The sequence below is a fragment of the Amblyomma maculatum genome, chromosome 3, assembly GCF_055883805.1.
Source record: "Amblyomma maculatum isolate TAMU_Amacu chromosome 3, ASM5588380v1, whole genome shotgun sequence".
NCBI classification, from domain to species: Eukaryota; Metazoa; Arthropoda; class Arachnida; order Ixodida; family Ixodidae; genus Amblyomma; species Amblyomma maculatum.
The window spans coordinates 80,597,156-80,622,592 of NC_139346.1; the positions used below are offsets into that span (position 1 = coordinate 80,597,156).

At 47.8% G+C, this 25,437-nt stretch overlaps 1 protein-coding gene across 1 annotated transcript in view; it reads right to left on the bottom strand.

Annotated features, from left to right (window-relative positions):
• Window positions 1-18,830: 18,830 nt before the first annotated feature.
• Window positions 18,831-25,437, bottom strand: part of LOC146195071 (uncharacterized) — a 90,459-nt gene continuing 83,852 nt past the window's right edge. The window contains exon 3 of the mRNA XM_084597673.1: window positions 18,831-21,434. Coding sequence (XP_084453799.1) covers window positions 21,367-21,434 — 68 coding nt within the window. The 3' untranslated portion in view covers window positions 18,831-21,366. The remainder of the gene's footprint in view (window positions 21,435-25,437) is intronic.

Sequence of the window (25,437 nt, forward strand, 5' to 3'; positions counted from 1 at the left end):
TACAGTTTCCGTGCTGTTTCTCTGCTGGCACAGGCCATCGTGGGAACCTTTGGACGTGGTGCCGGCTCTGCACAAAGCCCTGCCAGCAGTGCCGCGCTGCAAGCCCCGAAGCCCTGATCACCTGCATCGCCATTTCAACAAACTCTGCCAGCGCATGCGCAGTTGGCACACTGCAGGAACTGATATAACTAGGCGTCTTCCTGCTCGGTGGTCATTTGGCAGCGGCGACAGCTCGTGGGATCACCTGCTTATCGAGGAATCCTGCTTTTTACAGGTTGGTGTACAAAGCACTCATTATTTTATCAACAGTTTGCCAACAATGTTGCTGCTGCTGCCGCTGCCATAGCATCACCTTGCAATTGTTCCTTCCGTGATTTGTTGTTGTTGCTGTTGTTTTTTTTTTAAGATTTTCAGATATGTCTTATAATTGCCTCTCATGTCAGCTGCCCATTGTCTTGGATGAAGGATCGGGGTCAGTGCAATGCTCAGAATGCTCGAGCGAGTACCACTTTGGCAAGTGCGCTGGCGTAACCAAGAAATCTTTTAAGGGAAAAACCGAAACCGCCAAGGCTAATTGGAGATGCCCAACATGCAGAAGCGCTGTGACACGCGTTCAAAGCGAAGTTGAAACCGATGTTCTCATGGCCATTAATCAAAAGCTCGAAAGCTTGCCGGCACTAGTTGAAAAAATCAGTGACATGGAAAAGTCTGTTCAGTTCATGTCAGGAAAGTTCGATGAATTTGAGCAGAAGATAAGAAGACAGGACACAGAAATAAAGGCGCTCAGAGAGCGGGTGGCAGAATTGGAAGAGACGGATTTAGCTCGTGCTACAGTAAAAGTTGATCTTGAGCAACAAATAAATGATCTAGAATTTCGCAGTAGGCGGCTTAATCTGGAAGTACACGGTGTCTCTGTTGTCGCGGGCTAAAACCTGTTATCATCTCTGAATCAGATTGCCGACATGCTTCAAGTCCCTCAGCTCACTGACGCTGACGTCGCATCAGCTCACCGCCTGCCAGCCAGGTGAGATAAAATCCCCGGAATTATTATCCGGTTTACCAAGCAGCAGACAAAAGACTCATGGCTTCAGAAAAGAAGCGTGCTGAAAGACAGTGAAACAAATGCTTTCATTCAGGAAAACCTAACTCGCTACCACAGAGAACTTCTTCGGGACGCGAAGAATAAGGCAAAGGAAAAAGGCTACGCTTTTGTCTGGTACGTGAACGGAAAAGTTCTGGTTCGAAAGACCAGCGGTGCAGTTGCCATTGTTATTAAGACCAAAGCTGACCTTGATAGCCTGTAACTGACGCATTGTTTGTTCTAATTTATTGGAAAAAAAAAGTGATGGATGGTACTCGCTATTACTTGCCCAGTGATGTTGATCAAGTGGTGTCAGATTTTCCGGCGACCTCTTACAAATGTATTCACCTGAATACTAGGTCTGTGAAAAACAAAGTATTCTGCCTGCAAGAATTTTTTGCTAGTTTTTCCTTTGAATTCTCTGCAATAATGTTAACCGAGCCGTGGAGCACAAGTGACTGTGATGTTTTCAGGTTTAAGAATTTCACGACGTATTATGCAAACAGACATGTTCGCGGCGGTGGTGTTGCGTTATTGCTTCAGGATGACGTTCAAGGCGAATTACTTGAAGCATACACTTTAATTACCACAGATTATGAAATGATTTCAGTTTCTACACAAAGTGCTGTATTCTCTGTGTGTTATCGCCCTCCTAACGGTAATATTGCATCATTCTTACAGTTTTATGACATGTTCTTGGCTTTTGTTGTTCAGTATCACAATAAGAAAACCTTAATAGCTTGTGGTGACTTTAATATTGATATGGGTAATCCCAACCCATCTGCTAGAGATTTTAATATGACTGTTATGTCTAATGGCTTTGTTAACCTGATCAATACACCAACCAGAGTCACAAGCGAAGGCCATTCAGTTCTCGATTTAATTATTACTAACTCTATGCAGCTGAATGCTTTTTCTTGTGTTTTATCTTGTTGTGTTAGTGATCATCTTCCCGTGTTTGCTTGCATTAAGAAGGCTAGTACAATAGGGAGTAAGTCCACATCAATCACATACCAAGCTATTACAGAATCATCATTGAAATCCTTTAGGGATGCGCTCACGAAAGTGTATTGGAGTAAGACAGCTGAACTTCATGACGCAAATGTTGCTTATAATACGTTTATCGATTGCTTTAAACAGATATATCGCGACTGCTTTCCTCTTGTAACACGTGTGAAAAGTCGCAGAATCCGCAAGCCTTGGGTAACGCCAGAGCTTCGCAGAGAAATACAAATGAAAGACAAACTGTATAGAAAATTTTTGACCAGCCGGAAGGCTGAGGACCTTGCGGTATTTAAAAAATATAGGAATAAACTGACTAAAAAACTGCGGTCTGCACGAACAGCCTATCATGTGTCACTTCTAGAGGTTAAGGATGCTCGAAATGGTGTACTATGGTCGAGACTAAATACACTTCTGCAGCGGGACAGCTCACGCACTGCATTAACAAAATTAAATATTGATGGAAAGGAAGTTTCTGGCGTTGAACTCGCTAATGTATTCAATACTTTTTTAACGAGCTTGGCTACCCGTGCTGCCGGATCTGACGCTTGCAAATATGTTCGAATTCAGAATGATGAAACAATTTTTCTGCACCCAGTCATGGTAGGCGAGGTAGTGTCGGTGATAACAAATCTTAACAATAGCACTAGCTGTGACATTGATGGTATCCAAATACGACCAGTCAAGCATGTAGTTGATATAATTGCTCCTATACTTGCTCACATCTTTAACATGTGTTTAGAGGCTGCAGTTTTTCCGGTAAAAATGCAATTAGCAAAAGTTGTTGTTCTTTACAAAAAAGCATTTGAGAAAATGCTCCATTTAAGAATGTCAAATTTCATCCATAAATTTAACTTGCTAACACCGTTTCAGTTTGGCTTCTGCAAAAGCAAATCAACTGAACTTGCGTTACTCCAACAAAAGGAATATATAATAAAGCAACTTGAAAACAAAGCTATTGTCATTGGTGTATTTGTGGACTTCTCAAAGGCTTTTGACCTGGTAAATCATGAAATCTTACTAAATAAATTACACTGCTATGGTATCCGAGGAAAAGCGCTCTCACTCTTAAGTTCCTATTTGTCGTTTAGACAGCAAGTGGTGTTCATAAATGGTATACGGTCTGAGCCGAAGCCGCTCTTCTGCGGTGTCCCTCAAGGCAGTACGCTAGGGCCTCTACTCTTCAATATTTACCTAAACGATATTGTCAACATCAGCGATAATACAAAGTTTTTCATCTATGCCGACGATACGAGCGTATTTTTTTTCAGGTGAAAATCTTCATGAACTTATTAAACAATGTAATGCCACAATGAAAGCACTTGAGGTCTGGTCTGCAGTTAACTTGATGCAAATAAACGAGAGTAAGACCAAAGCTCTCATATTTAGGCCGAAAAACAAAGTTATCCCACCGCACGATAATATTATATTAAACTCGCGGGCTGTAGAAATAGTTGAGCAATTTAAATGCCTCGGGGTTATATTTTCTGCCAGTATGTCATGGGATTATCATGTCAATTATATCTTGAAAAAAATACCTCAAATCACTGGTATTATAGGCCGTCTAAAATACATACTTCCCACAAAAACTAAGATGCTGGTATACAATTCAATATTCAACTCGCATTTAAACTATTGCCAGTTAGTGTGGGGCACTACAACATTCACTAACCTTGAACATATTCATTTAATGCAAAAAAGATATCTCCGAAATGCATATAATTTACCGTTCCGACATCCAAGTGCAGCTCTCTTTTGTCATTCCAGAGTTATTAAGCACATAATCTTTATAAATATCGCCTCAGTGTTACTTTTAAAACAGAAATCAGGAATAATGTAACAAACCTTAAGAATTTAGCAGAACTAAGGAAAAAAGAATCAGTCTATCCAACAAGACGTGGCGAAGAATGCACAGTGCCAACACCTCGATTAAATCTTGGTAGGGAATGCCTTCAGGACACTCTTCCATCTCTTCTAAATAGGTATATCCACATTAACCTCGATTTGTTTTCTTTTCCACGTCGTGAACTACATAATTTGTTTTTGAATAACATGGTTTAAGTTTCATTATGTATACATATTGCTGTTTCGTGTATCTTCAGGTGTTTCTTGATGGGCTTGTTTTTAAAATTGTATAAACTCTTGTGTTGCCTCCCTGCCAATAATTAGGATTGTAGACTCGTCAAGCTGCCCAAGGGCAGCTTTTTTCTACGATTCCTCCATCTGTAGTTTTAGATGGGAAATAAACTTTGACTTTGACTTTATGATGGGCTGAAAGTAAGCCAGGTGGCTTGCCACCTCGAGGCTTTCTCTTTTGGCAGATGTGGCATGTTCGCATGCATGGACATATGCCAGCCTTCATTCCGGCCCAGGTAGCGAACCGACAAAGCTTCTGCCATGTCTTTGGGGCGCTCCAGTGACCGTCGGCGTCGTGGTAGTGCCGTATAGCGGCGCGGTGCACTGGCGGCTTCTTTGTCTGGCACGTATTTTAGCAAAGCTCCTTCATGGTCCAGCAAGAAGTTCTCAAACCCACTAGTAGCAATACCAGCTACACTAGAGTTAGCGCCAACCTCACTACCAGTGGCTTCACAACGCAATTTGGCCTGAGTTGTCGAGGCATCCGTCTCTTCACTAAGGCAATTGATTAACTCCTGACAGTACGAGTCTTCCTACTGAGCCCTGAGAAGCTCTTCTCTGCTGAACGCAAATTCGATAGGGACCACTGCTCCCACAAAGCGCACGTGCTTTCGGGGTTCCGCAGGCGGGGCATTCTCCGCTGCGCGCCCCCTCCGCAGAGAGGGAGACAGCTGCCCTTCCGTCTCCTCCGCGTCTTTGCCTGTCGGTTGGGGGGTTGGGTATCAGTGACCGGCGCCCGTGAGTGCATTGGCTGTCCATTTTCGGTAGCGCACTTCTAATTCGAAGCATTGTAGTGTCAGGGCCCACCGCGCAAGCCGACCGCTGGGCTCACGCAGGCATTTTAGCCAGGTTAAGGCCATGTGGCAGGTCTCGACCGTGAACATTGTTCCTTCTACATACATTTCGAACCTTCGCACTGCGTAGATAATGGTCAAGCACTCCTTTTCCGTCGCTGAGTTGTTGCGTCCTGCCGGCGCGAGCGCACGGCTCGCAAACGACACTGGTCGCAGCTGATCCTCATCCATCTGAAGGAGTACAGCGCCCACTCGAATATCAGAGATCGGTCTGGATAACGAATGGCTTGCTTAGGTCAGGAAGCTTCAGAGCTGCTGTCTCAGCGATGGCGTGCCAGAGGTGGCGAAAGCTCCTTTCCTGCTTATCTCCCCGTTCCTAACGGGAACACTTTCTTAGCAATTGTGTCAAGGGCGCTTGCAGTTGCACACAGTTAAGGCCCAACCACATGGCAGCGTTTCTCCGGCGCCACATCGGCGTCCCGTCTACCGGTGTCAACGCTCGGCGCCGCCGTGTGGAGAGGGCAGCCAAACACGTGAGAGCGTACGTATAGTGCCTAGAAGGTTCTATCGCGTACGAGAAGAATTGGTTCACAGGAAGGGAAAGGCGCAGTAACTGTCACACTTGCTCTGTGGACACCCGAACCGCGCCGTAAGGGAAGGGAGGAAGGTGGGAATGAAAGTGTAAAGAGAGAAAGAGGAGCCGTAGTGGAGGGCTACGGAGTAATTTCGACCACCTGGGGATCTTTAACGTGCGCTGACATCGCACAGCACACGACGCCACTTCGTTTCGCCTCCATCGAAACGCAGCCGCCGCGGTCGGGTTCGAACCCGGGAACTCCGGCACAGTAGTCGGGCGTCTTACCACTGCACCACCCCGGCGGGGCTATCGCGTACGAATAGAAGCGTTTCGGAGTAGCTCGGCTGGAAACGCTGATTGGTGGACACACCGCGGCCTGGCGTGACGTTTTTTGCGTCAGGCTCGATGCTTAACCGGACGTGACGTCATCAAAAACTGGGTTTGCTTGTTGTTGTTTTTTTTCGTCCCTAGACGCTCTAGGGAATCGACGCTCTAGGGAATCGCTAGGTGCCCCCCGCTCTGGCAACGCGCGCGATTCCGGCATTCGGTTCGTGGATCTCGCTGCTGCATGGCTGCGGCGCGTTCGGTCACCGAGGTGCTCGACGATGGCGGGCCTGCGCGTTTACGTGAATGCGCATTCGGCACGCCGATCCGTGTGCCCCGCCGGGGTGGTGCAGTGGTAAGACGCCCGACTACTGTGCCGGAGTTCCCGGGTTCGAACCGGACCGCGGCGGCTGCGTTTCGATGGAGGCAAAACGAAGTGGCGTCCGTGTGCTGTGTGATGTCAGCGCACGTTAAAGATCCCCAGGTGGTCGAAATTACTCCGTAGCCCTCCACTACGGCTCCTCCTTTCTCTCTTTCCACTTTCATTCCCACCTTCCTCCCTTCCCTTACGGCGCGGTTTCGGGTGTCCACAGAGCAAGTGTGACAGTTACTGCGCCTTTCCCTTCCTGTGAACCAATTTAACTTATTTAACGCCGATCCGTGCTGTACGTTGGGCGGAATGACGTCGATAATGGCGACGACCTGCGGGAGATCGCAAGCACCGTCAAGGTAAGTATAAATTGCGCAAAGCAGCTCGTGGCATGGACGCGCCTCGTGTTCCAAAAAAAAAAATCGGCCACGGCTATGGAGACCTCCACGAAAACGTCCGATATCGGCGACTAACCGCTGCCTGACTGCTATGCTGAGGCGCACGTCTGCCGTGCGCATTCTCAACCCTGATTAAGGTGCAAGAACGCAGATTTCTTTGTCGAAATTTTTGTCATATGTTTCGCATTCATCAAATTGCTATGTTCATAATGCAATTTTTTTCTACTCTTTTACAGCACCGTTTCCTGTATGCTGCGAAGAGGCCGAGGATTTTCTTTGTATGCAGCAGCCATGTCAGGGATCGCGGCATGGATCAGCTCTCCAAGATCATCGCCGCAACCCTCGTAAATTTCTACAGTGGAAGCATCGCTACAGCATCCAGGGCAGTATAACCAGGCGCTGTGTACGACGTAGTGCGCCACTGTTGACGGTGCACGGCAAAGGGCCACGGACGAGTGCAGGGCATTGTGTTCGCCACGCCGTCATGTCGCTGCGCATCTAAACGGCCCTTTTCAGGGCCGCCCCAATGTTTCCTGGCAGACCGCAGACCTACCCATCCCGTACTCCTCTTCCCTCTCTATGTTGCACGTGGCTTCGTATCAATCGCCGCAGCCACCAAAATAACTTGCGCGCTAGGCCTCTTTACCAGGTTATACGTAAATACACACATGCACAATCGTGTCAAATTTGATTTAATAAAGTACTACAGTATTACCTGCTTCCCTCACGAATTCTTCCGAGTCTTCGTGCAGCAGCAGCAGAACACGTGACAAGCGTCACTCTGCTCCCGCGACGAACGCTAAGCCCATACAACAGGGTTAACAGCTAGAGTATTCTCAGTGTGGTGCGGCTTTGTTCAGCGATGTTAATGGAAGTATCGACATTCTATATAACAACTGCATAATCGTTCTGCCCTTCCGGGGGACGCATCAAAGAGCCTTAAGGAGGATCTATCCACCTCCCCACGAAGACCTCAATAGAGAGCAGTCGGTTGCCTGGAGACAGCTACTGACTAACACATACCCCAGTCTGAGTCTACTCAGTGCCACGCGCGGCGAGAGCAGCAGTCACACCGCATTACGCTCTCCGTGCGAATGGGACGTCCGGAGCAACGGCGCTGCGACGGAGCCGATCTCGGAGGCCACGCTAAAGGCTGTCGCAGTCATTCATGCTAGCGACAGGTGGCGCGCTGGTGTGGCTGGTGTGGGAGTTCCGGATGCGCTCGAATTCATCTATGGCGACAAAACATCAACAGAGGAAGCCATCGCCTATGTACTCGAGTATGAGTGGTCTGCGCGTGATGTCCCACGCCAGTACATTCTACACGTCGGCACCCATGATGTCCTCGCAGGCAAGGTAGAAGAGGTGACAAGTCTGCTTGACTCAAAGTGGATGGGGAGGCCTGGAAGTCTGGTCGTCTGCTCCGTACCGGAGATTGTGAACCCAGGAGGTGAAGTGAGGGCAGCGGCGATACTTCTCAACGCCAAGCTGAAGAAATGGTGCAGGAAAACTGGGAGCCGCTTCCTCGATCTGAACAGAATGGACGGAGCACAGCGGTTCCGCAAAGACGGAGTTACTTACGGGGCCGAACACGCCCAACAAGTCAGCCGGTTAATCTGCGGAATAGCCGCCCGTTTTTTAGGAATAGCCCCACCACCCAGGGAGGCACCACTGTGGCCAGCGCAGAGGCAACACCCAGATGCTCGCCCGCGCACGAAGACCACAAGTCGGGCAGCACGCAGGAGGAAAGAAGAAAGTGTGCCCGACAGCAATATGAGCGAAGGCTGGTGGAAACGCTCAAGGCAACAGAAGGATCATTGGTCGCACCTACAACAGGTCGACCTAGCATACATAATCGAGGTCTCTGTGCAGAAGGTGTTGGCCAAGGCCCGGCCAACGTACTGATTGGGCATGACTGCCCAACCCGAGTGGTGGAGGAGGCCGACATTCAGCATAGCCCCCGCAGCACCATCGGTCTGCGAAGGACGGGGAGTGGACAGTGTTGAAAATAGAGGTCAAGAGCACCCGCACCCCATGATAAGGCACCTGCCGGCTGTGAAGAGGACCCCAGGACACACCGGACTCATCGACGGCACCGGCCGAAGTGGCCTCGTTTCAAGTTGGGATATCTGAATCTCAATGAAGCCCGGAGTACTCAGAAATGGGCTGAAGTATACAGGGCGCTCGCGACTGATGACCTGTCGATTTTCGCATGTGTCGAGACCCACCTGCGCGACATGGATGAGCCCCCCATCCATCACGACTGGATGTGGGCGGGAAAGAATAGAACGGACAATATATGCGCAAAGGTGGGGGAGTTAGTGTCCTCTGGAAGCAGTGTTTGAGCTGGCAGGCATGGGACTGTAGTGCCTGCAACGACCACTTGTGGCTGTCAGGAGACTTATTGGGTATGCCTACTGCAACATGTGTGGTTTACCTTTCAGTTTACCAGAACAATGATGCAAATGTGAAGCTTGTGGAATGCATCTGCCAAGATGCACGCACTTGGGCAGAAGGAAAGCATCTGTTAGTAATAGGCGACTTCAACGGGCACCTAAATGAGTTAGATGGGTATACGGACGGGAACGGCAAGCTCCTCATACAACTGGCTGAGGATCTGCAGCTTGAGCTCGCAAACCTACACCCTCGCAGCGAAGGTCAGTTCACATGGTGCGCTCGCGGCAGTGCCACGACCATTGACTATGCCTTACTTTCCCCGGGCCTCATCTCCGCGTCGAAAAAGGTCACCATCGACGAGGAGGGAGCCAGCAGTGTGGGGAGCGATCACAACCGCCTGCTGCTTGACTTCAGTTGATCCTGCAGTTGGCGAAGCTCAGGCAGGCAGCGACAGGTCAAGGTCAGAACCTACCTTCCAAATTGATATAGTGACACAGTGATGGAGGAGTTTGAACAGCGTTCACTCAGGCGCCAAGCTCAGATATATGACGACTTCATGGGGGCACTGTTTTCAGTCGTGGAGAAGTACATGGTGCGAGACAGACCGAGTGCACGTGCCCCAATAAACCCGTGGTGGGATGATGAGGTGGAGGCCGCTTGGAAAGAGCGCCGGGAAGCCAATCGTGTGCATCGGAGAGCACTGAAAGAAGCTGACAGTCAGGTGGGTGCTGCCGCTTGGGACCTATATATAGTGCTGAAGCGGAAGGTCCAGGCCTTAGTGCAAGCAAAAATAGCTGAGCACAACCTGCGCGCTATCCACCTGCTGTCAAGAGGGAAAGAGTACGGCAGAAAAGTTTTGGCGGTATGTGAGGTTTCTGGACAGGCCTGCCCCACCTGTGCCAGTGCTGACTGACCCTGCAACACATCAGCCAGTGACTTCACCAGCTGAGTACCTTGCTCATCACTTTGCCGCTGTATTTGGGCATTCAGGGGCAACTGATCCCCACTCCTTCACAACTGATTCAGCGACTACCATTGAACCTGAGACACAGAGAACCCCAAGCCAGATGGGCCCACGCTGGCTGTCAGTAAATTGGCAATAGACCGCGCCCTAAAAGGTATCAGTCCACGAACGGCCACTGGTCTGGACGGCCTACCAGCCCGTCCGGTTAAGTCTAGAGGACGAAGCAAAAAAGCAGCTAGCTGTACTCCTTATGGACATTATTCAGGGAGCACCGATCCCTGTTGAATGATGACAGGGCAAGGTTGTGCTCCCTTAAACGTGGAGGCGATCCGGGCAACATATGCTATTACCGCCCATTAACAGTGGCCAGCGTGGTGTATCGTCTCTTTGCCCGTGTGCTGAAGAACTGGCTGAGTGCGTGGGCGGAAGACAAGCGGATTTTCACGGAACTGCAGAACAGCTTCCGCCCTGGTCGCCGTTTGGACGACGTCTTTGTCCTTGCACAATGCGTGGAGATTGCGCGACGCGAGGGGCGACTGCTTTTGTGTTGTTTCCTGGGTGTCGAAAAAGCCTATGACAGTGTCCCCTATGCATCGCTGTTTAGCTGTCTCGCCAAGTTGGATATGCTGAGGGAGCTGTTGTCGACAATAGAACGCCTGTACATGCAGAACACAGTCACCGTTCACTTTGGAGAAACCGTCTCTCCCTGCCTGACTGTTACCAAGGGCCTGCGGCAGGGGTGCCCTCTGTCACCTCTGCTGTACATCATCTATGCGTCCTGTGTGGAGCGAGCCCTCATCGAGTCAAGCCTTGGTTTCCGGCTCCAGCATACCACATGTGGGTTCGAACAAGACCGCCAACTGCCGGGCCTGGCCTTCGCCAATGATCTGGTCCTCATGGCAGAGTCTGTGATGGAACTGCAGGACTTGCTGGACATCTGCCATAGGACCATATCTAGCCTTGGGCTAAGGTTCAACACGAAGACAGCCATTGTCCAGTTTGCTGGAGAGAGCGCTGCTGCAGTGTTGATGCTTGGCGGGGAGATTCTGCAGGTCCTTACAGAATACAAGTACCTGGGCATCACATTTTACTCAACAGGCAACATGTACCATCGCCATGAAGAGACAGTGCGTCAAGCAGCCATTCGCGCCAAGGGATCTTACGTAGGCGATGCCTGTGGGGCTGGAACCGCCATATAATGGTGCGCGACCTTTGAAAGCAGGTGCATGTTCCCGGGCTGACATTCTGCAATGCGGTTGTCTGCCTGTCGGTTGCAACGCGCGCTTGGCTGGAGCGCCGCCAGCGGGAGGTCGGGCGCATCGCGCTTGGCTGCCATGGAAGGGTTGCCAATGAGGCCCTGCAGGGGGACCTAGGATGGTCTAGCTTCGAAGCCCGCGAAGCCTCCAGCAAGCTACGGTATCGCGGCCGACTTCTGTTTATGGCGCGCGAGCGATGGGCACGTCGTTTATTTGACTACCTCATGGCGATCTGCCTCAGGACGAGCTGGACGACCCGAGTCTACCAACTAGAAAAGAGGTTCGGGTTTTTCAAGAACCCCATCGCTGCAGACACGGCAGGCAAATGGGCTGCCGAGGTACGCGAACGGGTAGCCGAGGCTGAACGCGTTCTGCGGTGCGCAAGCATGGAAGAAAAGGCCACCCTGACTGTATACCGGAGCTACAAGCACAGCATCGGGCAGGACCATCTATATTACAACAGCGTCGGCAGCGCCCTGTTCTTTGAGTCCAGAGCGGGAGCTCTCAGAACGCTGGCATACCGAAGCCGGTACGACGGAACTATCTCGTGCACACTGTGTCGGCTGTGCGGTGGTGAAGCCGAAACAATTTAACATATTATAGTGCGGTGCGCGAGTATTCGACCACTGCTTCCAGAGGACACCACACTCGCACAGGAGCTACGACTTTCAAACGCCTGTCGATCCTCCCGGTGGAGGCGCGAGTGCCGCTGTGAAGACAGCCAAAAGGCGACTTGCCGATTGGTGGGCTACAGTAGACAAGCTTTGAGAATTTTTCAAGTGTTAGATGTCTGTTATTGTTTAATTCTTTCTTGTGTTGTTTCTCTTTGTTGTTTTTATTTTTTACGACTGTGGTACCAACACGGTGCCCACCCGATACAAAGGGTATGGCCAATAAATCATCATCATCATCAGATCTCTCCTCCCCGCCTTTCAGCACCGGCCGAATCACTTTTCTGTGGTTGACTGGCTGTGCGTTTGTGTGCTATTGATTATGATTTCGTTTGTGCAGTGTAGCCTTAACGTGCCATAAGCGCAAGCGTGGCAATGGAAAAACGCCCTAAACGTCAAACGCACTGTTTCGCCACCGGCTGCACTTCAGGGTACGTCTCCGCCAGGAAGAAAGGCACGAAGGTTCTACCTTTGCTGCGCCAAGTGATGACCAAAGGCTCAAAGTGTGGCAGCGGGCGATTCCACGAGCAGACAAACCCCTGGAGAAGACATCGGTGCTATGTGAGTTGCACTTTGAGCAAAGATTCATCGAGCGTGACTACACCCACGTTGTAAATGGTGAGGTCGTAGATTCCCTGCGGCCGATCATGCCTCACTGAGGGCGCAGTACCAACACTTTTTCCAAACACACCCACGTATTTGTCGAAGAAGTTGCCTGAAAAGAGGAAGTCGAGGACGTCAAGAGAAGTGTTCGGCAAACGAATGAAAAGAAACAACTGTACGTCCTGTGCATCTGCTGTTTTTGGGGCTGACAGTACCGACGAAAACGTGGGCGCAGACGACCCAACAGTGCTTCGTGATGCGTGCACCGTGGAAAAGTTAGGCCACTTGAAATATGAAAAGCTTCCAAGTCCATGCTGGTCCAGAAACTTCGTTGCGGAAGCACCAAGAACACGTGCATTTAGTGTTTGTGCGCTTGCAGGTGACAGTGTTTGCTTTAGGAAGCTTGTGTTGTGCTCGGCACAGGATACGCACTATCACTGCACCGTGTTCGTGCAAGGCACAACTCTGAAGAAAGTCGATGTGCTTGATACCGAAGCTGTCGAAAATCTTCGCTCTGTTGACCAAATGTGTGTGTGTCCTGGGCTTGAGCAGAGCTTGGCGTCAAGTGAACAGCGTCGTAGCCACGGCCAAGCTAATTATAGGCTGCATGGAAACAGGCTTCACAGCAAAACATTGTCCTGGGGTATCGCAAGATGAGAGGCCATGTGTGCAGTGCATATACTTTAGGAGGCTGTTGGTGGAACCAAGCCTGTTATAAGAGAAAGAAGACAGTTTCTGCAGCGAGCGCATCGAAAAAACTCGTCAAACGCAACCTGCAGCTCCGTCGCGAAAAGGCAAAAGTTGGTAAACTTCAAACCACAATTTCAAAGATGAAGAAAGACAATGCCACTATTTCCGAAGAGAAGCTTGAACAGAGCCTCACTGGACTACCTGAAAAACAGCGACAGCAAGTGCAAGCATGCTTTCCCGCTTCCAAAAGAAAAGGAATGCAAGGAATGAAATACAGTCAGGAGTGGGTGTTAGAGTGCATCCTAATGAGGATAAAAAGGCCCAAGCTGTACGAACACATTTGCAGGCACAATATAATGGTGCTTCCCAGCAAGAGCTGTCGGTCGGATGGTGCGCAGTGTGTCCAGACTAGCTTTGCTTGAACCTTCCAAATGTCGTGTACCACGACAATTCACAATTTCAATCAAAATAGGTTGTGTCAAACGATAAAAGACTTGTCTCTTAAAGTAGCGACGTAAATAGTATATTGGATTGAGAGGTACTCCCAAAAATGCTTCTTTGTCCACCTTCTGCCACAAGCCTGAGCAGGGCACTGAACTTTGGTGATCAACCTGAGTTACCCGACTGTCCAAGCGCAGTCTTTGGGGAGCGAGCGACGTCTCTTTCTATGTTTTAAACAAATCCGATGGACAGGAAGCTGAACCTCCTCCCGTTGAAAAAGAAGCTACTGCTTCTCATTATACTAAAAAGAAAACAAACGCAGTGCAGACGCTGGTGGGTGCGACCGGTGTTTCAGCACCGCAAGCGCAAAGGACTACCATACGGCGGTGTGTCTGATTTCATCACTTTTACTTCCTGTGTTCTTGATGTTGTTTTGCATGTAAAACGGGAATGAGGCAATTAGATAACTTTTTGTTTCTCAGTTTGTAAATAAGTCAAATAGCAGTTACTTTCTACATTTCACATTTGCTGCTCTGTTGTTATTGCAGATGCTACGGATGAGAGAAGGGGACCATGACTTTTTGTATAAGTATTACAGAATGTCGCCTGAAATGTTTGATTACCTCCTGTCATTCATTGCTGAGGACCTCAATCGACAGTATGTCGTGAGGGGGCCCCTTGAGCCAGGTGAACGGCTTGCTATAGCCTTGAGGTTAGTAAGGTTCAAGACATTCCTGTTTACATTTTTACAACTTGCATATGCTGTAAGATGAATTTAATAACTATATTTAATCTCAGTTCGGTTCAAATGGTGTAAATAGAGAATTCGCTTTGTTCTATGGTAAAGATGAGACTAAAACAAGCAACGCAGATATTTATGCACGCTTCTTTCAGACATGCCTTACTGTGAGGATCAAAACCTGTCATGTAACCTGCAAATGTTGCATTTTAAATGTGCAACATGCATAGGGTGATTTATCTTTATCGACTAGCTACTTCATGAATATGCCAAGCCAGACTAGCTGCAAAAACATGTTTATACAGAAGCGCTATTCCCTCAGTATTTACATCAAAACAAGTTGGCTGCAGCCTTTGCACAGAAACTATATGGCACATACAGAGCACCATAAAAATGAATTGAACAAGAGGGCAGCATTCTGACATATCTTAATAGACTGCTGTAGTAACGTCACAAACTTTATATAAATGTGCTGGAGGAAAGCTCATTGTGGCTTTTAACCAGCACTTCACAAGGACACTGCAAAGAGAGCATGAGAATTCATATTCTGAAACATGTCCTTTTTTTTTCAGCTACTTAGCAACCGGTCGAGACATAAAAGATAATGCCCTGGCTTACAGGGTGGGGATTGAAACGGCACGTGTCACCATCCACCTCTGTTGCAGTGATCTGAGCAAGGCTGAAGGATCACTTCATGAAGGTGAGTCATTTTAGCATCATCAAGCCTTTCAGTTAAATTGAAGATGCTGTTATAATGTCTTATTAGCGACAGCTGTCCAGCAGCATCAAACCTGTTTGTAGACCTGTTATTATCACAGCTTATTAACAAGTTATCATAATATCATTATACATACCAGCAGTAGAAGCACTCTTGTACTCATGGTCAGCTCAAGTACAAGCTTAGTGTCTTATTAGCATTGCAATTGTCGTACTGCAAGATATATCTGTGATGCCCTGCCAAGAAAACAGTCGTGTAAACTAATTATTTCTACTGTGATTTACAGCTGTCGCTAACAAAGACTACATTGTTGTTTGCACTTTCACAGGTGCCATCAGAGGCTGAGTGGATGGTGATTGCCAAGGATTACCAGAAAAGGTGGCAATTCCCAAGCTGCTTAGGTGCCGTCGATAGCAAGCATGTTGCCATCACGGCCCCCTTTAACTCTGGGATCTCATACTTCAACTATAAGGTAAAAATTTTTTAAAGGAAGGTTCAGGTTCTTGCACTTCCTTATCATATTTCCCATACTTAATTTTATCAAATATTCATTTGCTATTGCTTGTTAGATGCCACATAGTTTATTAAAATAGTATAGGTCATTCCCTAACCTGCAAAAATAATTAAAATAGATGTGTGGTGTCAACAGGCCAAACAGTTTCTGTTGGTATGAACATGATTATTGCATTACCATACTTAGAGCATTTTATAAGGCAATAGATGTCAAGGCTATAACTTGTAAGAAAGCTGCACTACAGTAAATATTCTTGCCTTGCTGGAAACACATGTAGCTTGCCGGTTTGAACTGTTGATCACAAGACTACTTTTCAATACCGTCATGCTCAGTGCCATAGAGCTCTCGCTACTCAGCCACCACTTCGTGGTAGCCCTTGTCACACTCATGTGTCTCAAGTGTTTTCACATTTTGCATTTTTCTAGTTGTGCTTACAGGATTTACAATATTATTATAAATTTTGTTTGCAAGTTATTGTACACTTGTCATGTGCATGCATGATCTAGTATGATTCCATTAAAGCCTCAGTTTGTGTATTAATCGAGTGCAACTAATTAAAGAATTAATCACCAATGTGCAGCTCATGTGTTTGTGCTAGCTCTATTTTTCTGACTTTAAGCCCACATTCTCTATCGTACTGATGGCCATTGTAGCCAGTGACTGCAAGTACATTTTGATTGATGTCGGTGCCGAGGGCCGGAAGAGCGATGGAGGGGTCCTAAAACAAGCAGATTTTGGAAAAGCACTTGTCGCTGGGCAACTTGGCATTCCACTGGCTGCCCAGCTACCCAGAATATGGACGACTGCTCCATATGCCTTTGTTGGAGACGAGGCATTTCAACTACGGAAAGACTTTATGAGGCCATTTCCCTCTAAACACCTTCAAGACGACAGGAGGTGTTCAACTATAGATTGAGTAGAGCACGGTACACTATGGCTCCTTTATTTTGAATGGTGTCAGTTGAATATGCTCTACATAGATTTAATTGCACGTGTCGAGAAAAAACATAAATAGCTTGTTTCTTTCTGAACCAGTCTGAAAGGCAGCGTTGTGAGAGTATGAGTATGTTACTGTAATATATATATATATATATATATATATATATATATATATATATATATATATATATATATATATATATATATATATATATATATATGTATATATATATATATGTATGTATGCAGCTGAGCAAAAGGCTTGCAAGAATGGAAAACAAAAAATAGGCTTTATGCATAGTCCCACAATTTTATACTTTGGGTCCTTAATCATCTACAATGTGTGTACAAAACTTTTGCTTACTTATGGGAGTGCAACTGGAAGCTTGCATGATGTAGGGTATGCAATTACAGGGAAACAAAGCATACAAGGACAAGGTAAAATACATGTAAAAACAGTGAGTGCATACAGATAAGGTGTGCAAACCAATGCTTTCACCCAACAAACACTTGCTGTGCGCATGCACTTGTGTGATATAAGCCTCATTTGGTGATGCGTTTCGTTCTCTGCATGCACTGCTAGCATTAAGTGATCTGACATTGTATACATGTGTGTTAGTACATCTGGTATGCATCAAACTCTCCAGTCTCACTGAGCATAAGTCTATGTTAATGTCAAATACACATTCTTACATGCTACTATTCTCTTTTTGGCTTTTTGCAGGAGGTGTGTAGAAAATGCCTTTGGCATAACAGCAGCTAGGTGGAGAATTCTGCTAGGTAACTGGAGGGCCGGCGAATGGCATGAGCAGGGCACACGAGTTCTCCCGATAACCCAGATTGCCGATGTCTATCACCACCACTAGGCAACCGGCACCCGTAGGGATACAGCGCGCGATCCGATACCTCGAGCGACAACAGCTCGCTCGTGAGCCCACTTGCATCAGTAGTGCACTCACTCCTTACCGTCGGGACGCCGTTCCAGGCACACCTCGGCTCTTGGGACTCTCGAGCCAGTGGCAGGGGCCGGTATTTACGGGCCGCAGAAATCTGAGCCTGGACTCTGCAAGCTTCAATGGCGAGCTCGTTCAGGTCGCTGCATCGGCAGCCACCCAAGTACAGGGCAAATGTGGGGTGGCACTGGCGAAGGACGCGTTCCACTAGCTCCGAATGCGAAGTTTCCGGGTCCGTGTACTCGTACAAGTTTTGCATCGCTCATACGAACTTGACAAGCGATTCATCAGGTGTCCGTGTCCATAACTTCAGTTCTCGCCGCATTCGCTGCTTATGGTCATACAGAAGGAACTCCTCCCTGAACAAGCATTGAAAATCAGGCATAGTGCTTGCTTTGTGGCCTACTAACAGGTACCACCGGGCGGCTTGACCAATGAGTGCGACTGGCAAAACTCGTCTCAGCATATCGCTCTCGCTCAGGTCCCTCGCTAGCCCATACCTGCGCAAGGCCCGCAAGAAGTCATTAGCGCTCTGCGTGTCGCTGTAGTCACTGTATGTCGGTTATCGGTACGCCGATCCGAGGGCTAGGCGAGTGCGCCTTGCAACAGCTGTTGCAAAGCGCATGCGAGGACGTTTGCGGTGTCTCACTCCGGTTGACATACTGTGCGCTCATCAGTCATCGGGTATGATGCTATTAACTAAGGTAGTGGTACCAGTAGAGCGCCTGCTGGTTTTATCTGGCCTCAATGGTTCCAGCAGGGTGCCTAATGGCTGTCTTCTGGGACCTGGATCCGAGGGATTGTGTTTCGATTCGCGGTGGAGACAGGATTTTTGTTTTTCTGGTGACATCATCAGGACGATTGACAATTAAGTGACACATCAGCGCATAGATCTGATGCACAGATCTCGCGCACGGTATTTCATTCCATGAGCCTAGAAAAACTTTCTCGACTTTAAAAAACACTCAAGTTATGAAGGCAAGAGATAGGTACTCCATCACTCCTTATCCAGCCGCAAGAATTTTAGAGCTCGGGGGGGGGGGGGGGGGGGGGGATATCGGGGATTAAACATAACCTTCTCTGCCTTCGACTCGCACACGCCAAGACACCAAAAGAAAAAAAAGATAGGTGGCATTTATTATTATGGGATGTCTGTCATTTAAAGATAAGTATTTGTATTGCTTTTTATTATTTTGCAAAGTCATTTTTATCAGTTGTTTTTGTTTTGCCAACTCATTATTAGTCATTTTCTTTTTTTGCATAGTGAATTATTCTTGCTCATTTAATTTTCTTTATTAGGTCTATGGAGGCCGCCTCCTTGGGCCATAATATGCAACTATCTCATCGCAAACGAGTCAAAAATTTAGCAAAACAGTTTATCTGTCCTACTCCTATTTGTCAATTCTCACCGGCGAAAGCACAGACCAATCGGAGCGGGGCTAATTGACAGGTTTGTAAATGTTTGGTTTGGTTTGGTTTGTGGGGTTTAACGTCCCAAAGCAACTCAGGCTATGAGAGACGCCGTAGTGGAGGACTCCGGAAATTTTGACCACCTGGGGTTCTTTAACGTGCACTGACATCGCACAGCACACGGGCGCCTTGCTTTTCGCCTCCATCGAAAAGCTGCCGCCGAGGCCGGGATTCGATCCCGCAACCTTGGGAACAGTAGTCGAGCACCGTAACCACTGCGCCACCCCGGCGGGGTATTTGTAAATGTTTGTAAATGTTTTTGTGATGTGATCATTGCATAATTTGGCCCCTAGCTTTGCCTTCCTCTGCTCTAGAAATGGAGGGATCCCACCCCTTATTTAAAAACCGTTCCCAAAACCTTTGTTATATGGTGACCAATATTTGGACCCATGAATTTGAAAAAATATGGGTTTTAAAAAGAAGACAGTGCCATTCCAAGGACTCACACTTAGTGCGAATGCTCAAAACCATTCATTCTGCTCACTAATGATTAGCAGCAATCCAGTTCCTAGTCCCTTTAAGCAAATGCATGGTTCATGCCTGAGACCGCTTGATCTGTGCTTATGGCCAGATGTCTCATATCTTAATGGTGTACACAAGTAATACTGTTTTATTAAGCTACTTTTGGTGTGTTGATGTGCATTAATGGTTGCAATGGAGAGCTTTTCCGTATCACCTTCTCTGTGTCTCATTCTCCCAGCCCTGCCACTTCGGTTACACTGAGGTGTCTCATCCATGGTAACCTCTACATTTACTGTCAACCTGCGGCTATAAATAAGTGGCTATAACATTTGGCTGTTAAGTGCAAGTTTGTTTTATATTTGTTTCCTGTCTCTGTCACAGGATGAGCTCCTATATTGTCGGTCAAGAGTGACAGTTGCTGAAAGCCTTCTTCTCATCATGGGGCACAGCCTTCGGCATGATATCTCAAAAGCAGCTACTGAGAGCCTGCTGACTTTGATCGAATCGCATCTGCCAGAAGGCACTTCTTTGCCTACAACGAAGTACAAATTCTTCAACTGTTTCAATGGCACTGATGCAAGTCGAACCAGGCATTCCTACTGCAGCAGGTGCTCCAATTATATCGGGGTCTCGGAAGCGGCAGAGGCTGCATGTATGTACAAAATGTGATACACTACATGAATTAGCTGACCTGTTGAAGTCATCATCATATTTTTTCATTCTAGATTTGGAGTCTCAGATATCTAACATTCTGAGAACAAATCAGATCACCAGTGGAAAAAAGTGCACTTCCTATGATGTCACTGACATAACAAACCGCATGGCATACAGAAAACTCCCACTTGGACCAGACGACAATAGTCTAACATTTAGTACAGATGGTGTCCCCCTTTTTGAACGTAGTAGCATTGGAATTTGGCCCCTGCTTGCCGAAATTAATGAGCTGCCTAAGACAAGGTTCAGAAACTCATTCTTGCACGGTAGTGGTTTGGCCCAGAAGCCTGCCATAAATACATACCTGTCACCATTTGTGAAGAAAATAAATTAACTGTCCTCAACTGGAATATGTTGGCAGAACAGTGAAGGTGTAGAAACGGTCACAAATGTGTTCTCTGGACCATGCACAGCTGACAGTGTTGCCCGGTCAGAATTAATGGGAATGACCCAATTCAATAGCAAACATGGGTGCAGCTGGTGTGAGCTCCCTGGAGAGGTGGTTGCTCGAGGCAATGGTCATTGCCACGTCTATTCTGCACCATCATCCATGCCAAAGCTGCGCACGCATGATTCATTTGCTGTGAATGCCTACAAAGCCAGAACGAAGCAAAACGCAGTAAGCTGTGGCGTAAAGTCGACAAGTGTCCCGACTCTCCTAACATATTTTTGTTCTGGCTTTGTAGTCGATTACATGCATGCTGTGTGCTCTGGTGTGGTTAAAGCAGCAACACTTATTTGGCTGAAGTCAGGAGTGAGCCAAGGCTTTCGCCTCCGCAGTTGCCTCAAAGAGGCTGATAACATTTTGCTTGGTTTAACTCCTGTGTGGGAGTTGTCACGGCTTCAAAGATCCCTGAAAGAAGTCAAATATTGGAAAGCAGCTGACTGGCGCAACTGGCTATTCCTTTATTCTCCAACTGTCCTCCCTGGTAACATACCAGCAAGAAACTTAAAGCATTGGGTGAACTTGGTTGACATGATGCATTACATGTTAGAGGAATGTATCTCGCTCGAAGCTCTAAGGGACGTGAAGCTTCGTGAGCTGAGTTTCCTTCAGGAATATCAGGAACTCTATGGCATTAGTAATGACATATAATTCCCATCTATTGTTGCATATTATTGATAGTGTGAAAGAATGGGGTCCACTGTGAGGCTATTCCACGTTCCCATTCGAATCAATGAACGGGAGGCTTCTCAGAATGGTCAGGGGCACCAGGTACCCTGAAAGACAAATTATTCAGAAGTTTTCTTTGATACAGGCTCTGCCAGTTTTGTGGCAACATGTGACAACAGAAAATGCTGATGGTGAAAAGTTATTCCGTATGTTATTGAAAGGCTATTGAATGAAAAAAGCACTTTGTGGCTACTGGCAGTGTAATTTTTTATGGCAAGGCTGTGCACAGAACTGACGAAACACACTACAGGAAAATGGCAATAGGCTCCTTGATTTTGTGCACAGCTGAGCTTGACAAATCTCGACGAGTGAACTCCTTTATCCACATCCATGGTTCCTTTGGCCGCCTCATTGAGTCTATTGCAGTTAGTCCGGAGGCACGTCGAGATTCCAAATGTGAGAGGGCCATATTCCTCCAAATTGAAATACTCAGAGTCAGCAGCAAGTTGATAAGTGCTTTATGCAGGGGCAGTGCTGATCAGTTCGTGCAAGCCGAAGGCACTGGTCACTACAACACATTGCCTTTGTCCTCACTGAGCAAATGTGTTGCCATGATACATGAAGGCAATGCATACTTATGCTAAATATCAGTCTCAAAACAAAATAGTCAATAAAAAATAGTAATGGTTGCTGGAAGCACAAGATATAATGGTTTGGTAAGCAACACTTATTTGGCTGAAGTCAGGAGTGAGCCAAGGCTTTCGCCTCCATAGTTGCCTCGAAGAGGCTGATGACATTTTGCTTGGATTAACTCATGTGTGGGAGTTGTCACGGCTTCCAAGATCCCTGAAAGAAGTCAAATATTGGAAAGCAGCTGACTGGCGCAACTGGCTACTCTTTTATTCTCCAATTGTCCTCCCTGGTAACATACCAGCAAGATGTCTCATATCCCAAAGTGACTTGGGCTACAAGAGACCTGTTACGTTTCGAGCTTCCCGAGTAACGAGACGATGCACGTGTCGAAATGAGCGTCCATTTTTCTAAGAAGACTACACGCGACCACGTCGGAGTTCGCGAACCAGAACCACCCAGGACGTAGCAATGCGGTGTCGCATGACGGCAGCAGTTGCCCCAGTTTGTGTCCGGAGGACTGTGCACAGAGGCGCCAACGAACTCGCCGAAGAGCGGGTGCGCCTGTGTTTGGAAACAGAACCGCAGCGCCTGCGTGTTAGCACCGAGGAGAGAGAGCGGGTCATCTTCCCCCCGTGGAGAAGAGCGGTCACCGCATTCCTTTCCTGCGGAGTGCTCCCGCACGAGGGGTCCGCGTGGGTGGCGCGCGGTTCCGACCTTGGACAGCCAGCAAGCCTCCTTGGGACCCCCATGCCTGACTTCCCCCGGCGGAGTCGCCATCGTGCCGCTAAAGTGGAAAGAGTGCGCTGGGAGGATGTTTCTAGTAGGCGGTTCCCGAATGTCAGCATATCAGGAACTCAAATGTGATTGGACTTTGACGAAATAGAAAATTCCCCAACTAGGTACTTGGGCACAAAAAAGTTGTTAAAAACGAGAGCACAAGTGCTCTCTGGTGTGTACCTTCTCAGATTCACCATGTAAATAAACCTTCGTTAAGTTCTCTCTAACTCTCGGCCAGTCTGCTTGGGTGAACACCGCCTAATGTTCAAGTGCCTGCAACCCGACGTCTGACTCGGCTTTTCGCTACCCGTTGGTCCACTACTGGAGCAGTCCAACGCAACAGCTGGTTGGCAGCGTCGGGATGGACTCCGCTGGAATCATGGTTGCAAGTTTCGGAGAATGCTTGGCTTTTCTTCACTGAGGTTTTACCAGGCTTTGTAGTAAGTAAGTTTACAAAGGTGGTGGGAATTGTTTTTCTAGCACGGGACTTGAGAGTATGTGACGATAAGAGATTTCTAAAAGGAAGAAATTGCAGCACTCGGGATAACCATGAATTTGAGTGTTGAAAAAGCCACTTTTACTGGAGTTGGCCAAAAGCCTGGGTTTGGATCTTCAGGACCAAACGAGAAAGCCAGATATCATTACGGCCATTGAGGCACTTGAGGCAGACGACGATGAGCTCTCGGAATGCCTGGAGCTGATTGCTGAGAGAGAGAAATCAAAGAGGGAAGCAGAAGAAAAAAAATGAGAAATGCATGGCTGAAGAGAGTAAGCGCTTAGAGCAGGAACTTGAGCTGAAGCGTCTCGAACTGCAGGTGCTAAAAGTTCGAAATGAAAGTGATGAGAGCGTAGCATCGGGCACAGTAGAACGCAAGCCGTTCCGTATGAAAGACCTTATGCAACCTTATAGGAAAGGAGAGGACATAGGTCTGTTCTTGGTAAATTTTGAGCGCACGTGCGAGAAGGCAGGGTTTAGCAAAGCAACTTGGCCACAGTGCTTGCTGACACTGTTGCCTTGTGAGGCGGCAGATGTGATAGCCCGCTTGACTAAAGAAGATGCAGATGATTACGATAAGGTTAAATCTAGTCTGCTCAAAAAGTATAGAATGTCAGCGGAAGTTTTCCAGCAAAAATTTCGCAAAGCTAAAAAGGGGAATGATGAGTCGTACCCGGAGTTCGCGCAAAAGCTCATGGCTAACTTCGGGGAATGGCTCAAAGAAGCTAAAGCTTATGACGAAAGCCAAAGAATGCTGCAGTGCTTCGGACTCGAGCAGTTCTACTCTTGCTTGCCTGATGATGTAAGGCATTGGGTGCAAGACAGGCCGGAAGTTGCGACTGTTTCGAAGGCAGCAGATCTGGCAGAAGAGTTCGTCTCGCGCCGTGCGCTGGACAGGACGGAAAGCCCTAAATACCAGAATAGGAAAGCAGCTGGATGGAGAGGGCAGCCTGTAGAAGAGAGACAGCAAGCACGAGGCGTAGACATCTCAGAAAGAAGTGTGATCGTAAGAGAGGAAGCACTTGAAGCAGAAAACTGTCAGAAGAAAGATTTTGAAAAGAGACGGCCATTGGTATGTTACAACTGCCAAAAGCCGGGACATTTAGCTGCGGCTTGCAAAAGCCCAAAGATTGTTTGCTTGTCAGTGGACAGCAAAAATGAAAGTATGCGGCTTCTAGAGCCATACTTACGAGATTTCGTCGTGAACGGAAAACCGTGTCGCGTGCTTCGAGATTCGGCGGCTACAATGGATGTAGTTCATCCCTCGTATGTAGACCCGGAACATTTTACTGGAGAGTGCACCTGGATTAAACAAGCGGTGGAAGCAAATAGCGTGTGCCTTCCAATCGCTAATGTCAGCATTGAAAGTCCATTTGGCGTACTTCGCACAGAGGCTGCCGTGTCAGCCAGTCGTCGAAGCAGTACCCCTATCTTTTCTCGAACAGATCTGACCAACTGTTGCAGCAGAAGGGACTAGCGTTCGGAGAAGGGGCTGCCCAAGGGTTGACTCGCTTGAAAGCACGAAAGTGGGCTGCTAAAGCCAGCACACTGGAAGCGTCAGGTGACGATGCGGCAGAACATGAGCCGTTAGACACGACAAAGGCAATCCACGCGCCGACTAGAAAGGAAGTAAACATCCCAGACACGTCAGAAGGTAGCGAGGATGGTATTGAGGTTAAAGAGGCCTGTTGGAAGCTTCTCATAACGCCGCCATCTGACAGCTTGCAAAGATTGCTGGGGGTGGACCGATCGTCCCTGATAGCCGAACAAAGAGTGAAGGTATCGAGAAGAAAAACGTGATATTTCTAGAAAGGTCCGGGGTACTTTATCAAAAGTATCTTGATCGCAGAGGAGTGCAGTTCGACCAATTGGTCGTACCAAAACGCTACCGCGGTGATCTTTTGCACTTGGTTCACGGGAGCTCGTGGTCGGGTCATTTAGGGCTCAAGAAAACAAAGAATCGGTTGTTGCAGGAATATTACTGGCCGGGATGTTTCTGGGAGGTAAAAAATTTTGTAAAGACCTGCGACACATGTCAACGGGTGGGCAAGCCAGGAGATCAGGCGAGAGCCCCAATGAAGCTAGTGCCTGTGATCACGGAGCCATTTCGACGACTCGTGATCGACACTGTTGGTCCCCTTCCAGACTAAGACTGGTTACAGCCACATTTTGACAGTAACCTGTCCTGCCACCAAGTTTGCTAT